The 16,960-nt window shown below is 42.2% G+C and overlaps 3 protein-coding genes across 3 annotated transcripts in view; 2 read left to right on the forward strand and 1 right to left on the reverse strand.

Moving 5' to 3' along the window:
- LOC111952061 (disintegrin and metalloproteinase domain-containing protein 12) overlaps positions 1 to 3,105 on the forward strand; it is a 144,005-nt gene extending 140,900 nt beyond the window's left edge. Inside the window, 2 exon segments of the mRNA XM_023970514.2 lie at positions 662 to 831; positions 955 to 3,105. Of these exon segments, the coding sequence (XP_023826282.1) occupies positions 662 to 831; positions 955 to 1,009 (225 nt within the window). The 3' untranslated portion in view covers positions 1,010 to 3,105.
- A 3,430-nt stretch (positions 3,106 to 6,535) lies between these two features.
- fank1 (fibronectin type III and ankyrin repeat domains 1) lies at positions 6,536 to 9,926 on the reverse strand. The gene is made up of 10 exons (XM_070434960.1): positions 9,743 to 9,926; positions 9,044 to 9,224; positions 8,811 to 8,935; positions 8,636 to 8,717; positions 8,482 to 8,556; positions 8,313 to 8,378; positions 8,010 to 8,175; positions 7,271 to 7,414; positions 7,053 to 7,130; positions 6,536 to 6,967 (listed from the first exon to the last, which is right to left on the reverse strand). The coding sequence occupies exons 1-10, from the start codon at positions 9,753 to 9,755 to the stop codon at positions 6,860 to 6,862; spliced, it is 1,038 nt and encodes a 345-aa protein (XP_070291061.1). The 5' UTR covers positions 9,756 to 9,926; the 3' UTR covers positions 6,536 to 6,859.
- A 225-nt stretch (positions 9,927 to 10,151) lies between these two features.
- On the forward strand, positions 10,152 to 16,739 carry LOC111952073 (putative pre-mRNA-splicing factor ATP-dependent RNA helicase DHX32). The gene is given in 12 exon segments (XM_023970546.2): positions 10,152 to 10,579; positions 11,494 to 11,687; positions 12,164 to 12,536; positions 12,664 to 12,897; positions 13,020 to 13,113; positions 13,207 to 13,356; positions 14,343 to 14,534; positions 14,728 to 14,782; positions 14,784 to 14,866; positions 15,007 to 15,197; positions 15,331 to 15,521; positions 16,228 to 16,739. Coding segments are annotated over 12 exon segments (2,202 nt in total). The 5' UTR covers positions 10,152 to 10,309; the 3' UTR covers positions 16,403 to 16,739.
- The last annotated feature ends 221 nt before the right edge of the window (positions 16,740 to 16,960 follow it).

Here is a 16,960-nt window from a genome sequence, read left to right on the forward strand (position 1 = left end):
TCTCGCTTTAGGTAGTCTCGAACACAACACTAATGTCATGTCTTTAGGTGCTACTATAACCCCACTACTTTGCCTACTGCAGCCATGTTCAAACCACTCACATAATGGAACAATATTATTTCACATCAGTGGAACAAAACATTTCAAGCATTGTCGGTATAAATCACCTTCAGGCAGTTGCTGACACTGACACATAAAACATTACAGAGCTGGAAGTCCCTACAAACTCATTTAGTTTAGGACACACTTTCCACTCTTAATATGTGACAGTGATTTCGGTGGTTTCACAACAACATGGATGAATGTTTTTACACTTCATTCAGTTCTCTAAATGCTTTGCATTTGGTGTTTGCTGAAACTTGGCACTTATTTGTGAGTATTGCTCAAGGTTTCTCCCTTTCCTCCCTACAAACTGTACAGAGCAGCTGGGATGCTGCTAGCAGATGTTTGTCATTACCTCACCCTCCCCTCCCCGTTTTAGATTAGTAACACATGATGACACATCGTTTAGTTAAACTTCCAGAGAGAACTGCTACAGTGGTGGCTACAGACCTGCATTGTACAGAGCCTACCTTATGTTGGTGACACACTATAACACAGTGCCCTCTAGTGAGGTTTCAGTACCAACACTACTCTTCAACTTCTGGTTTATTGTTCCTAGGACTGTGAGAAACCCAGTCCACCCCAGAAGCCCCTGCCTGCAGACCCTCTGGGAAGGAGGGCTCGGGTGGGACGCAGCACCTCGGTGGTAGGGGTTCGCCTCCCTGGACCCATCCCTATCCCCATCCCCACTGTACCCAGACCCCTGCTCACCAATCCACAACTGAACAGGTCTGTGCTACGGTGGCCTGGCTGGCACAAAGTTGATAGGTTTATGAGGAGTGGTTGTTGTTTCTTTTTTTTATGTAATCTTTGCTCTGCATTTCATTCACTTGTGCTTTTTTCACTTTTCAGACCTGCACCCATACAACCCCCGAGACTGCCAAAGACTCATCATTTTGACCGCTGATCTCAACGAAGATCTGATGGAATGGAAAAGTGGAGCGCTCTATGGATGGAGACCCATATTTGCACTACAAGAATACCAGACCTTTGCAACTTTGAAAGTGTCTCAGAGTTTTAGGGAAAGGAGACTGACTTCAAACCTTGGTGCTGTACCTCTGCTTTTGTTGTCCTCGCTCAGGTACAAATGAACTATTTAATGTCTATATTTATTATTACCGTGTGCACAGTGCACTCTGGTAGACCCTATTGACAGTAGCATATTGAGACTTGGATCGCTGTTGGTGATAATTTTTTTTTACCCCCAGCAAAATCAGAAGACCAGTTTGCCATATAATGGAGGGTATGTTTTTAAATATACAGTTAAGGAGAGACATACTGAAAAAAAGTATTTTATTTTTATCCTGTGAAGTTCCTAGAATAATCGAAGAGAGAAACACAGATTGGGTTAAAGTTAAAGGGAAACAGAGCACTGCATGGAACACTTTGAGAGTAACTTGTAACTCACTAAGCAGCAGTGTTAGGGACTGGGAATTTTTGTTCAGTTTATCATTAATAAGAACTGCTTTTACATTCAAATGCGTCCACTCACTTCATAATCAGAAACGGTGTTGACTGACATGTTGGACGTATCAATTGAGGTGTGTTTCGACTAATCCAATTCAGTGCAAAAGCAAGGGAATTGTTTAGAATGGACACGTACTTGAGAATTGACTGTTACGTGATCTTTGTATTCATACATGATCTTTATTCATATACAGTTGAAGTTGGAAGTTTACATACACTTTAGCCAAATACATTTAAACTCAGTTTTTCACAATTCCTGACATTTAATCCTCGTAAAAATTCCCTGTCTTAGGTTAGTTAGGATCCCCACTTTATTTTAAGAATGTGAAATGTCAGAATAATAGTAGAGAGAATGATTTATTTCAGCTTTTATTTCTTTCATCACATTCCCAGTGGGTCAGAAGTTTACATACAGTCAATTAGTATTTGGTAGCATTGCCTTTAAATTGTTTAACTTGGGTCAAACGTTTCGGGTAGCCTTCCACAAGCTTCCCACAATAAATTGGATGAATTTTGGCCCATTCCTCCTGACAGAACTGGTGTTACTGAGTCAGGTTTGTAGGCCCCTTGCTTGCACATGCTTTTTCAGTTCTGCCCACAAATGTTCTATAGGATTGAGGTCAGGGCTTTGTGATGGCCATTCCAATACCTTGACTTTGTTGTCCTTAAGCCATTTTGTCACAACTTTGGAAGTATGCTTTGGGTCATTGTCCATTTGGAAGACCCATTTACAACCATGCTTTAACTTCCTGACTGATGTCTTGAGATGTTGTTTCAATATATCCACATAATTTTCCTGCCTCATGATGCCATCTATTTTGTGAAGTGCACCAGTCCCTCCTGCAGCAAAGCACCCCCACAACATGATGCTGCCACCCCCGTGCTTCACGGTTGGGATGGTGTTCTTCGGCGTGCAAGCCTCCCCCTTTTTCCTCCAAACACAACGATGGTCATTATGGCCAAACAGTTCTATTTTTGTTTCATCAGACCAGAGGACATTTCTCCAAAAAGTATGATCTTTGTCCCCATGTGCAGTTGCAAACTGTAGTCTGGCGTTTTTATGGCGGTTTTGGAGCAGTGGCTTCTTCCTTGCTGAGCGGCCTTTCAGGTTATGTCGATATAGGACTCGTTTTACTGTGGATATAGATATGTTTCTACCTGTTTCCTCCAGCATCTTCACAAGGTCCTGTGCTGTTGTTCTGGGATTGATTTGCACTTTTCACACCAAAGTACGTTCATCTCTAGGAGAAAGAACACGTCTCCTTCCTGAGCGGTATGACGGCTGGTCCCATGGTGTTTATACTTGTGTACTATTGTTTGTACAGATGAACGTGGTGCCTTCAGGCATTTGGAAATTGCTCCCAAGGATGAACCAGACTTGTGGAGGTCTACAATATTTTTTCTGAGGTCTTGGCTGATTTCTTTTGATTTTCCCATGATGTCAAGCAAAGAGGCACTGAGTTTGAAGGTAGGCCTGGAAATACATCCACAAGTACACCTCCAATTGACTCAAATGATGTCAATTAGCCTATCAGAAGCTTCTTCCAAGCTGTTTAAAGGCACAGTCAACTTAGTGTATGTAAACTTCTGACCCACTGGAATTGTGATACAGTAAATTATAAGTGAAATAATCTGTCTGTTTACGATTGTTGGAACAATTACTTATGTCATGCACAAAGTAGATGTCCTAATCGACTTGCCAAAACTATAGTTTGTTAACAAGAAATTTGTGGAGTGGTTGAAAAACGAGTTTTAATGACTCCAACATAAGTGTATGTAAACTTCTGACTTCAACTGTATACCCTAATATTTTAATTGGCAGGGTATTGGACCCAATTACAGAACTACCCCAAAGAACAGTATATCTAACCTTGTAATTTTTCTCCACTGGCAAACTTGAACACGTTTACTAATTGACAAATGGTGTTGGGCTCTTACATACCCTTATTAGTTCATGTTAGGACCACAAACTTGAAGGATATGCTGTATTCACTACTTCACTAAATAATCAACTCTCTTACACACAGCTTGGAGTATTTGCTGGCAGTTGTGCAATACGTAATGCTCCCAGCGGAGCAAGGAGTGTGATATGACCTGACCCTGCCGGGTTTCAGAGAATTACAGCAACACCAAATAATGCAATATAACCGGGCTTGTGGAGGAGCGTGCTACATGAACTATCTTAACTCACTTGATGCTGTAGTGTCAGGATGACTTCAGTGTTGTGAACAGTCCAAACCCAACCGATGTTTTATTCATTTCTGTATTTTCAAAGTTCACTCAGACAAAAGTATGGCCAAGTGGTTTGGTTTATGAGGTAATTCCCAGTACTTGACATATTTATCACTATTCATTTGATATTGGAGCTTGGTGTCACACATTGGTATGCAAATCTCCTTTGAAGTTTTCAAGACTCCCATTAAGTTTAATTTGTCCATTGAAATATTACAGTCTATTACAGGACATACTCCCAATACCTGTATTGAGTGTTGAGTTTTTGTCCCTTTAAACTTGACCAACAATTTGTGGACTTTTAGATTTCCAGTACATTAAAATGTCCAAATGAAAGTAGAGACTGGGTGCATAATGTCTTGGTCACAATGTTTCATTAAACATAGCTTTGATGAATGCTGAGTAAGAGTGTTCCTCATACTGCTCAGTCCTCTGGTATGGCACGGGGTGGGGGGTGGGGGGGGGTGCGCGCGTGTGTGAGAGCACGCTTTCCATATGCAGTTATGACCTCACTCTCATAACTACTCATAAGATTGTTTCAACAGATGGGAACTTTTACACGTAAAAGCAGTCAGTACAGCAGTAAAACAGGGACACATATGGTTGCATTATTGTAGGTGTAAAACAAAATATCAAACCTGGTCTGCAATGTAGTGGGTCATCACCAAAGTACTGGTGTGCTTTAGTTAAATGGATGCATATGTGTGTGTTTGCATATGCAATATACGTCTTGTCGCTCAATATTGTGGAATGCACTACTTACATTGGACTTGCATCAGAAGTTCATTGCATAGTTGCATTTACACTTTTAGTAAGCACTGTATGTGTTACAGTTTTACAGATGTAGATATACTGCTGTCTGATGTCAGCATTTGTCAGTTTTGGAAGATCTTCAGGTCTGTTCATCTGTGTAAAAGTTGCTTTTTACAAATGTACTGTATTTTTTGGGGTATAACTATTACATTTTCAAATGACTAGCCATTGTACAGTTAGTGTAAATATAGTATCTGTCAGAAATCATGTTTCTTTTCTTTTATGCTTTATTTTTTACAAGAGCAGTTAGAACCTAAATAAAGCGATGGTTTATCCTGTTCAATAAAGTGATGGTTTCTCCTGTTCAATAAAACATGTGTGTTTTATTAAACTCCTCAAGGAATGCGGATTATGGTAAAAAGCTGTGATTCTGGGGCAGTTGGAGTACTTGAACATTGACATTGCAGAGTCAAATGAGGTTTCTCTATTGCTGTTCATTTGATATATTTGCACTTATTTTGCTGACTGTACAGGTGAATGTAGGCAGATGACTTAACACTAAACATTTTATTACAAATAATAATACATGACTAATTTGCACAGCAATGTGAAATCTCTGACTCCCTCTTGCAGGATGATGTTTAATCAGACACAGTGAGCTCCAAAAGTATTGGGACAGTGGCACATGTTTTGTTGTTTTGGCTCTGTACTCCAGCAATTTGGATTTTAAATGATACTAAGGACTATGAGGTTTCAGTGCAGACTGTAAGATTTAATTTGAGGGTATTTTCATCCATATCGTGTAAACCATTTAGAAATTACAGCACTTTTTCTATATAGTCCCCCCATTTTCGGAGAGCAAAAGTATTGGGACATATTCACTTACAGTATATGTGTATTAAAGTCGTCAAAAGCTTAGTGGTTGTGGACATATTCATAACACGCAATGACTACATCAGGCTTGTGACTCAGCAAATGCATCCAACAAGTTTGTAGTTTGTTTTGGTTGTGTTTCAGATAATTTTGTGCCCAATAGAAATGAATGGTAAATAATGTATTGTCATTTTTATTGTAAATAAGAATCGAATATGCTTCTAAACACTTCTACATTAATGTGGTTGCTACCATGATTATGGATAGTCCTGAATGAATCATGAATAATAATGAGTGAGAAAGTTACAGACGCACAAATATCATACCCCCATTACAATAAAAGGGGAGGTTATCATTTTTGTGGGGGGGTATGATATTTGTGCGTCTTAACCAGCATGGCTACCACAACATTCTGCAGCAATACGCCATCTCATCTGGTTTGCGCTTAGTGGGACTATCATTTGTTTTTCAACAGGACAATGACCCAAAACACACCTCCAGGCTGTGTAAGGGCTATTTGACCAAGAAGGAGAGTGAATGTGCTGCATCAGATGACCTTCTCCACAATCAGCCGACCTCAACCCAATTGAGATGGTTTGGGATGAGTTGGACCGCAGAGTGAAGGAAAGCAGCCAACAAGTGCTCAGCATATATGGGAACTCCTTCAAGACTGTTGGAAAAGCATTCCAGGTGAAGCTGGTTGAGAGAATGCCAAGAGTGTGCAAAGCTGTCATCAAGTCAAAGGGTGGCTACTTTGAAGAATTTCAAATATAAAATATATTTTGATTTGTTTAACACTTTTTTGGTTACAACATGATTCCATATGTGTTATTTCATAGTGTTGTCTTCACGACTATTATACAATATAGGAAATAGTAAAAATGCCTTTGAATTTTTTTTTTATTGAATGAGTAGGTATGTCCAAACTTTTGACTGGTACTGTAAGTGAATTTTCCCTAAGTGCTGGAGTACAGAGCCAAAACAACAACAAATGTCACTGTCCCAATACGTTTGGTGCTCACTGTATCTGTACGGTATAGCGAAACCAAGTCAATCCCTTGGGTCTTGAGGGAATTCTTAATGGTTTATTATTTCATTCATCCTTACAAATTGGTATACAGTATATGTATACATGTTTTGTTATACAAAACAAATATCCAGATAAAAATACAGGTTTATTAAGATACAGCACATACACACAATATGTTAATAAATAAACAACAGTAATAAAGCTATTAGAATAATAATGCTGTCCACCAAAGCCCTTTAATAATGGACTATACCATCTCTGACTATACTCTTTAATAATGGACTATACCATCTCTGACTATACTCTTTAATAATGGACTATACCATCTCTGACTATACTCTTCCGTCCTTCTAATAAACTGATGATATTCTGGAGGGGGGAAAAATGATAATCAACATTTGCTCATATATTCACTATAACAGTAGCATATAACACAACAGTAATGGATATGGAGAAATACATTACCTCTCTTCCAAAGGCCTTTGCCATTTCAGCTGCCCCTGACCCAAACTACAAACACAAAAATATCAGTCAATTACAGAATGATTTAAATTGCTCTAATTGCAACAGAACCCATGCTGTAAGTTGTCATTACCTCGTTCTTCACATCGTGGTCGGCCCCACTGTCCAACAACAGCTGCACCAGCTCCTCATGGTTGTTCAACACTGCCACCTAGCAGACACACTCGTTATATTGACTGCTTGCCTTGTCCTCTATCAACTTTCCTGTCCCATGTCCTATTTCCTAAGGGGTCTTGCTGAGTTTGCACCATGAGTGGCACAACAAAGGTTTGGGAAGAGTGTGAAGTGTACCATAAGTGGTGTTTTGCCATCCTTGTCCCTGGTGTTGACATCAGCCCCGGCTCTGATGAGGAGAGAGGCCACCGCTGGGTTCCCACTGACCGCTGACACCCTCATCAGAGGAGTCCAGTGGGACACGGTGTCCCTAACGTTCAACTGAGACAACAATCAACATGCATTTTAGCCTCAAAATTAGAACTCTTTCACTCCCTTTAGTCTTTTACTTTTGATAAGGAAACTAAGGCTCTGGTTAAAAGTAGTGCACTTTAGTGGAGCATCGCAGTGCTAGAGGCCTCACTACAGATCCGGGTTCGATCCCGGGCTGTGTTGCAGCCGGCCGCGACCGGGAGACCCTTGAGGCGGTGCACAATTGGCCCAGCGTCGTCCGGGTTAGGGTGTGGGTTTGGCCACCTGAGATGTCCTTGTCCCATCGCGCTCTAGTGCCTCATGTGGGGAGTCGGGCGCATGCATGCTGACACGGTAGCCAGTTGTACGGTGATTCCTCCGACACATTGGTGTGGCTGGCCTCGCAAGAAGCAGTGCGGCTTGGCAGGGTCGTGTTTCTGAGGACGCATGGCTCTCTTACAAGACTGTAACTACCAATTGGATATCACGAAATGGGTAAAAAGTTTTTTACAAGTACAATTTATTTTTATTTTTAGTAGTGCACTTTACATGTACAGTAGGGAATAAAGTGCAATTTCAGACATGGCCAGCTTATAAAGCTCATAAATGCTGACACCAGTCTTACTTCACAGCCATCCTGGATCATGTAGGCTATGACAGCAAGGTGTCCTCCGTCAGCTGCCCAGTGGAGGGGGGTACAGCCCCCCATGTCCTGGGACTGCCACGTGGCCCCAAATCTCCTCAGGTACTTCACTATGTCCAGGTGGCCAAAGAAACATGCCAGCATCAGACTGACATAGACACAGTAAATGGTCAATCACAAACCCATTGTTCATTTACCCACAACGTTTGTACTGTAAATGTGAGCAAATACAGTAGAAGTCTATTTGCAAAGGCAAGGTACATAATACTGTATGTGTTTGCACACCTGTCTTTCCCACTACCGTTCTTCATATTCACGTCTGCACCGTGTTCTACCAATTTGTGAACCAGTCTGAAAAAGATCCAAGTTCATAGAAAAGGTTTCAAGCATAATGGTGACATTATTCCATTACTAGGAGAGCTTGGTGAGCAAGACTCGCCCTGTAAGGTTTTACCTGGCAAAGCCTTTCTGTGCAGACACCATGAGAGGAGTGAAGCCGTGTTTGTCATTGACGTTCACACTGACTGTCCTGGAGAGAAATAAAGCATGACATTAACCATAAGAGTATCTCAAAATTCTATCCTATAGTCCATCTGCTCATTGCTCACCCAGACTCCAACACTCTGGTCATGTCCTCCTCATCATTCATGTTGACAGCACGATGGAGGTTCTTCCCACTCATAGGCTCACCTGGATGACATTATATAGATGTCAAAGAACATAAATATAATTTTGATAAAGCAGATATGTCAACTGAAAGAGTGCTATGTACAGTATACTCACGTGTGGTAGAGACAGACACAGCCGGGCTGTAGAGGGACTCCCCAGTTGGTCTTGTGATTCTCAGTCTGTACTTATAGGACGTGCTGGGCTCCAAACTTTCTACAGTGTGGTGACTGCTGTACCCACTGGTGATGAGCCAAAAGCACAGTTAAGCCTAGTCTTAGATTATGTCAATTAGAATTAGATATTATTCTAGGCCCATAGGATGTAATCTATGAATAGCTTATACTCACACATAGATAGTCCCATATGTGTGGGATTTGGGGTCCATCTCTTCTACAGAGAAGCGGGTCCATTTCTCTGGTGAGCCCGTCCGTGGTTCATTCTCCTCTGTCTCCCAGCTCAGGTCAATGCTATGGTGACTCACTTTACCAATGACAGGAGGAGTCGGTGCCTTGAATGGTTTATGGCTGCCTAAAGAACAGCACAGACATTGAAAGGGATAAGGTGGGGGTCTGGGAGAGTTGGCCTTAATCTTAACACATTTTACAGGCGAGCTATATAATTTACATTACAGTACAGAGGGTTGCATTTCTGGCCATGACCACATGATGGCACTACTAGCTGTAAATTACACAAAACAGAACTGTTTTAGCCGATTTAGCATTTTATTTATTGTAAATAAATGATTGTGCACCAAAGGCCACCAAAGACTGTGAACCAGTGAATGATTTGCTGAATTGCTGAAGGTTAGGTCCAGCTTGTTGTAACTTTAAGATGTACAGTAAAGTTAGCTACGCTACTAACGCGTTACAGTATAGCATAACTACTAAATTAGCTAACGTTAGCTAACTAACGTTACTAGCTAACTAAAGCCATCTCTATATAACTTCACGTTAGCTAGCTAAATCTGCTGTAGTTTGCAATCCTGAATTTCTGAAAACAGTCTTTGATTCAAGACGGAAATCAAAGTAAACCTAAAATTGACATACCTGGATTTGTCATTGTCACAGAAAGCAGTTATCTTGTTGATGCCATTTTATGGTTGCTATGGGAACCACATGTGGCACGTGCGGGAAAACCTGACGTGCGAAAATCCTTAGAACTTTTGGACAACCCTGTGTGATTTATCTAGGTTGAAAATATGTAACGTTATATTTTCAACCTAGCTAGTGATTTATCTTTTGCAGTATTCATCTCATTCTATATGTCTGCAACATTGTTGCAAATGCATAACAGTTCAGCTGCGCACACTCCTCCACACAGACCATGTTCTCTATTTTTGTCCTTTCAAACTATTGTTCTCTATTCTACTATGCTTTAGCCTGTCCCATCATGGCCTCATCTGTTGGGACTCTTCGGGATTAAGTGGCCACATGACCAATCCATCCTTCACTGTGTCGCCGGAGCACGTTTAATTATTCAGGCTCCCCCGTCTTTGAGCAGGGCAGAGGCATTCGAAGCGATTTTATTTAGCTTGAACAACCTACTTTTAAATTATATAAAATCACAAAACATTCTTCATTTTTCTCATTCATTTTTTAGGCTGTTTCTCAACCATGGCGCAGGGCATAACAATCGGAGAGAAGTATTGGGAGGATAGAGTAGCCTTCGAAACAGAAGGAGCAGGTCAAGAACATGTGGAATATGATGATGTTTTGGAGTTGAATACATTTGACGGACTACCCTACTCCTCTCGATATTACACATTACTGAAGGAAAGGATGTCTCTCCCAGTTTGGAAAACCAAGTGTGATTTCATGGACAAGCTGGCCAACAAGCAGTTTGTTATTGTCTCTGGCACTGCAAAAACTGGCAGAAGCTGTCAGGTGAGTTGATTACTCTCCCTTCTGACAATAACTAGGTTTTCTCTAACGATACACTGAGTATAGAAAACATTAAGAACACCTGCTCTTTCCATGACATAGACTGACCAGGTGAATCCAGTTGAAAGCTATGATCCCTTATTGATATCACTTGTTAAATCCACTTCAATTAGTGTAGATGAAGGGGAGGAGACAGGTTAAAGAAGGATTTTTAACCCTTGAGACAGTTGAGATATGGATTGTCTATGTGTGCCATTCAGAGGGTGAACGGGCAATTCAAAAAATGTGTCTTAGAAAGGGGTATGGTAGTAGGTGCCAGGCGCACTGGTTTGTGTCAAGAACTGCAACGCTGCTGGATTTTTCACACTCAATTTTTTTTCTTGTGTATCAAGAATGATCCACCAGCCAAAGGACATCCAACTGTGGGAAGCATTGGAGTCGACATGGGCCAGCATCCCAGTGGAATGCTTTCTACACCTTGTAGAGTCCATCCCCCAACGAATTGGCTGATCTGAGGGCAAAAGAGTGGGGGTGTATCTAATGTTTGGTAGACTCAGTGTATATTTGTAATACATAATGACTATGGGTTGCGTCCCAAAAACCGCTCCTTTCTCACAAATTGTGCACTTGTTCAATTCCCTTCATGGATTTGAAAGAGAAGGACTAGTATAAGGGATAGGTTTATTGTGGAATCTCCCTCTAGTCTAGCCCATGCCTATACTAATCCAATGTTTTTACATGTGTGAGAAGTACTGAACCAATGCACACTTCAGGAAAAAAGAAAGATTGTCCAACTGGTAAGTGAAATGAGGGGTTTAATGAATGCTCTCATTATGACTGAAGGATGTGAATAGAGAAAGGAGAATCTGTTTTGACAGTGTTTCATGTTCTTATCTTTCTTCCTGTGGCATGCTCAGATCCCCCAGTGGTGTGCAGAGTTCTGCCTGTCTGTCCAGTACCAGAATGGCATGGTGGTGTGCACCCAGGACCACAGGCAACATACAGTGGATCTGGCCCTGCGTGTAGCTGATGAGATGGATGTCAACATTGGTCATGAAGTGGGCTACAGCATCCCCCTAGAGACATGCTGCTCTGGTGACACTGTTCTCAGGTCTGTAAACACTATTTAACACACTGCTCACACACTATTTCACAAATACACACACACACACACACACTCTCTTTCTCAAACACACTTACATCACCCATCTCTTTCCAGTTTTTATTTTTAAAGAAGTGAACATAAGAGTTGAGGGGCCTCTTTTCAGAAGCTCCACTGCAGCTTCCCAGCTCTAACTCTGACCATATGCCACGCTCCCACATCTCTCACTGCCATAAGTCAGCCGGGGAACAAAAACACAGGACAAGCTAAGAAAATAGGCAGCCACGGAGACCTAATGAATCCACTGCCCAGACTAATTACTAGAGTAAATGACACTAGCACAAAGCAGCTTCATTAAGGACCCTTTCAGTAGGACGGCTAATACATCCTCTTGTCTTACACCTTTGGCTGTAATTTGCTATCAGTGCACTAGAATTGATTGCTTTTACGTTTTTGTAAGAGTCTTCCCTTCTTCACCACTCCAGGTACTGCACTAGCGACATGCTGCTCAGAGAGATGATGTCAGACCCCATGCTGGAGCACTACGGTGTCATCGTCATTGACCAGGCCCATGAGAGGACGGTCAGTACAGACGTTCTGCTGGGTCTGCTCACAGACATCGCCCTGCAGAGGCCCGAGCTCCGTGTGGTGCTCCTCACAGCTACACACCCAGGACCCAAACTACTGGGCCACTACAGGAATGTCCCACTGATCCAGCTGGAGGGCGTGTGTTCAGCGGAGGCGGTGTATACTGGTACCAGCCACAAGGACTACTTCTGCTCTGCCCTGCGACTGGTTCTGGAGATACACCACTCCCAAGAGGAAGGGGACATAGTCGTGTTTTTGGCCACAACTCAAGTAAGATCTGCTTAAAATGTCATCTCCTAGTCTACAGTCTGGGAATGTGGGAGAAGCCATACCATGACAACTGTTGCTTGGAGAATAGCTTTTCCCAACATTCTCTCTTGTGTTTTCCCTATCTCAGGAGATAGATCTTGCCCGCGATATCCTCCGTCGCGAGGAGGTCAATATATCTCCACATCTAGGGGAACTTCTTCCTATCTCGGTGCACCCTGGGCTGGGTGGGACTCTGCCCATGCCAAGTGAAGAGGACGGCCGGTGCAGAAGAGTCTTCCTCACCTCCAGTCCAAATGAAGACCTCTTTTGGGCTGTGCACATGCTGAACTTTGTCATCGATGCCGGTGTCCAGAAAAGAAATGTGAGTAACATATTGACGAATAGTTATTTTAAGAGAAGCTTTTTAGTAACTACAATGTAATAAATTATAGTTAGTGGTGGTTTATTTAAATTAATGAATGTCTGTCTTTCCTCATTTTATAGGTTTATAACCCTAGGATCAGGGCGAACTCAGTCGCCATTCAACCTATCAGTAGGAGTCAAGCAGAGAGCCGCAAACAGCTTGTAGGACCAACAGGTATGACAAAGACTGAAATCAGTATCAAAGTCCAGGAGTGTTACAGTCTGGAGAGTTGTGTTCTTGCTAAGCTGAGCGCATCACTTCCCGCAGGGAAGAGTTTCTGTCTGTACCCAGAGGACACACCCCTGCCCAGCGAGACACGCCCCCACATCCTGGAGTCTGACATCACATCCACCGTGCTCTTCCTGAAGAGGATGGACATCGGTGGCCTGGGCCGCTGTGACTTCATCGACAGGCCAGGTACGGCGAAACAGGCTGAACAAGTACAGGGTCTTTCTTCAGCATTACATTTAATGTATCTACAGTACCAATGTGACAGGACAGCTAAATGTATACATACTGAATGGAGTGATACATCAGTACAATGAAATTACATCCATAATGCAATAATGTCCCTTGATTGGTTGGGTTGGCATAACACCAGTGTTGTTTTGTATGTAGAGTTTTGAGCTCCATGCATCCTGTAGAGAGACATTTTGGGTTGAGCTCAGTTAGTTAGTTTGGCCTGTGTGGTATTGTGTTCCATTGGAGTGCGGTGAGCCGTGCGTAAGCTAAACTGACAAGCCTTGTTCTACCGGCATTGTTTTCAGAGTTGACCTGCTTCTGTGAGATCTGGCTCCCTGGGCCTAGTGATGCAGCAGAGGCCATGGAGTGCTAACACTCATTAGAGATAAGAGCTTAGCCAAGCTCTCTGTGTGTGTGTGTGCGTGCGTGTCTCTAAGCCCTGCCAAGCACTACAGCTTAATGGTGTGCAGCAGGGCAATGTGGGCATTCCACTATAAGCCCCATGATTGGATGACATTTAGATTGAAAGTGTGCTAAATTGGTGTGTGATGTTATTATTATAATGTTGTTGCTGTTGTGATGCTGTTTCTCAGGATTAGACTATTACCATAATGACCATAACGTGACCGTATATTTGAGATGCGTATTGCCCTGTATACTCTAGTTTTGTTGTTGAAATCATTGTCACGTCCAGAAGTGGCAGTGTAAAGCAAAGCTTCTCAGAACATTTATTTTGCACAGTGATGCACATCTGAAAGAAGGATATTGAAGATTAAGATTACAATCAATTTAGCCTGCTGTTGTACAACATTACCAAATAATCTGTTTTACAACATTGTAAACAAACAGTTTACAGATGATTATCTTTATGAAGTCAGATACTTCACAGTTCTGTCATGCACCGTTTAGATTCATATCCATGGTTGTGTTATTTCCACCAGATCCTGAAGGTCTGATGCAGGCTTTAGAGGAACTGGACTATCTAGCAGCCCTGGATGAGGATGGGAACCTGTCGGAGATCGGCATCATCATGTCTGAGTTCCCCCTGGAGCCCCAGATGGCCAAGACACTACTTGCCTCCTGCGAGTTTGACTGTGTCAGCGAGGTGATCACCATCGCCGCCATGCTGGCAGGTGTGTGGGGACTTCAATTTGTGCTCTGTATACCACATTAAAGATTCATGTTAACATACACACCACCACGCTGTCGTCATACTGGCGCACTTGCTGACCTCATACAAAGTGAAGTCATGTCAAACCTCACATATACTTCGTAGTGTACAATATTGATGCACTAACCCCTTCTATCATGCTGCCCCTCTCTTAGCACCAAGCTGCTACCTGGTCCCCTCAATGGAGTTGAGGCTAGAGGCCTCTGTGTCACCTTAAGTTCCAGCACCCAGAAGGAGATCACTTCACCCTAATCAACATCTACAAGGCTTTCAAACAGAACCAGCAGGAGCCCTGTGAGTTCACATAGGCCTACCTTTAGGCACAAACAGTTAGAAGAAAACTAGGTTAACATTGGCCATAGACTTGTCATTGATTGATGCTTGTAATGTACATTATGCAACCCTAAATTCCTCTCTGGTTTGGCGTGGTCCAGTTGTCAGTGTGGAGAAGTGGTGTCAGGACTACTTCCTGAGTCTGTCTGCCCTGCAGATGGCTGATGCTATTCACTCTGAGCTGACTGACATCCTGAGGAGGATAGAGCTGCCTGTCTCCATGCCTTCCTTTGGTTCCAAGGGAAACATCATCAACATCAAGAGAGCGCTGTTAGCCGGCTTCTTCATGCAGGTAATATGGCTTCTACCTTCTAGCATTAGATATCTATTGAAAACTGCTAATACTATGACACTTGAAAAGGTACAATCTACCATTTACTTGGAGTGATTATAAAAGACAGATACTGTACTGTTATGACTTTCAGGTGGCGAGGGATGTGGACTCATCAGGGAATTATTTCATGTTGACGCACAAACACGTGGCCCAGATTCACCCTCTCTCTGCCTACGGCACCAAGACGCCCAAACTGGGCCTGCCGGAGTGGTTCCTCTTCCATGAGTACACCTTCTCAGAGGACAACTGCATTCGCACCGTGTCCCACATATCACCAGAGGAGTAAGTAGACTAGGTCTGCAGATCTGAAGTAACCATTTGTGAAAAATAAACATCAACAAAACAAACAGAATATATAAAAATATAGTATATCAACGATAATATCCAAAAACAACTCAATAATAGGCTATAACCATGTGTAGCTTCAAATAGATAACTACAGATATTCACTTCAGGGAGAGACAAGAGTTCCCAGACACTACTTTCTGTTTTGGCCCAGGCACATTATAGTCAGATTGTAACTGGAAAGGGTCTTCTTAATCCTGCCCTTAAAAAGGGATTATGGATAGCACAGCTACAGTACTTAGACAGTGCTGTCTTAATGGGGACAGTTAATGAAAGAGAAAGCCTGGTAGCTTACACATGCTGTCTTAGGTTACACACCTAAAAATTAAGCTTTTTAATCACAAATGTTTACCAAATGGTGCCCCTCGCAGCTGTTTGATGTTACTGTAAGTGCTATATCCAATAAAGAGTCATTCATAGGAAACCCTGGATTGAGAGATGCTGGTACGGTTGTCTATGATCATCTCAAACTCATTTCAATTCCCACCTAAGTTGCTCTCTGTAATTGCAGGTGACCCAATGTTCCTGTGCTATGTTAAATGTGCACTGCAAGTGAATAAGACAAAAAAAAAGTGAAATCAGAACAGAATGAATGGAAATCCAATTCACCAATGATTCCCACTCCCTCCCTCCCTCCACCCAGGTTCATTCAGATGGCTCCACAGTACTTCTTCTTTAACCTGCCTACCAGTGAGAGCAAGGACATCCTCCAGAACATCTTAGACAGGGGAGCTGAACACTACAAAGCAAAGAAGATTAAAAAGAGCCCCAGCCTAGACAGCATACCAGAAGTCACAGCCAGTTGTGTCATACAGTGATTGTGAATGCCTTGGATGGGGACCTCTTTAGAGGCAGAAACGCCCTCCTCATTCCCTGGTACGTTATTATATGATCATTCTCACCGGTGTTACCTTTGTCATCTCACCAGTGTTACTTTTGCGTCATTGAAACTTAGAATCATGTCAAAATGTCAGGCTATAAAAATTAATATAATTCCGTTTGTTAATCACTTGCATTTATATATAGGAAAAAAGTGACTGTCCAGATTTCCAATGTGTTTGTTTTAGTGATATTTATATAGGCAGTCCATGCACCTGTATGCGTGTTATTTTTTGGAACTTGCACTTTAATAATAAATACACCTCTAAAAATGGATGTTTGGGGAGTGCTCAACTAGTAAAATAAAAAAGAAGCCTATTTTGGGCAGTCCAAAAGCTGGGTGGTTCGAGCCATGAATGCTGATTGGCTGACAAGTTATTTTTACTGCTCTAATTATTGGTAAACAATTTATAATAGCAATAAGGCACCTCAGGGGTTTGTGATATATGACCAATATACCTCAGCTAAGAACTGTGTCCAGGCACTCCGCGTTGTGT

This window comes from Salvelinus sp. IW2-2015, linkage group LG25 (genome assembly GCF_002910315.2).
Source record: "Salvelinus sp. IW2-2015 linkage group LG25, ASM291031v2, whole genome shotgun sequence".
NCBI classification, from domain to species: domain Eukaryota; kingdom Metazoa; phylum Chordata; class Actinopteri; order Salmoniformes; family Salmonidae; genus Salvelinus; species Salvelinus sp. IW2-2015.

What these genes read in the sequence shown, in the direction of transcription:
- fank1 (XM_070434960.1), bottom strand. An exon ending in GCACAGAAAGGCTTTGCCAG is followed by an intron (nt 8,379 to 8,481) that starts GTAAAACCTTAC and finishes GATCTTTTTCAG; the next exon opens with ACTGGTTCACAAATTGGTAG. An exon ending in AACGGTAGTGGGAAAGACAG is followed by an intron (nt 8,176 to 8,312) that starts GTGTGCAAACAC and finishes TGTCTATGTCAG; the next exon opens with TCTGATGCTGGCATGTTTCT.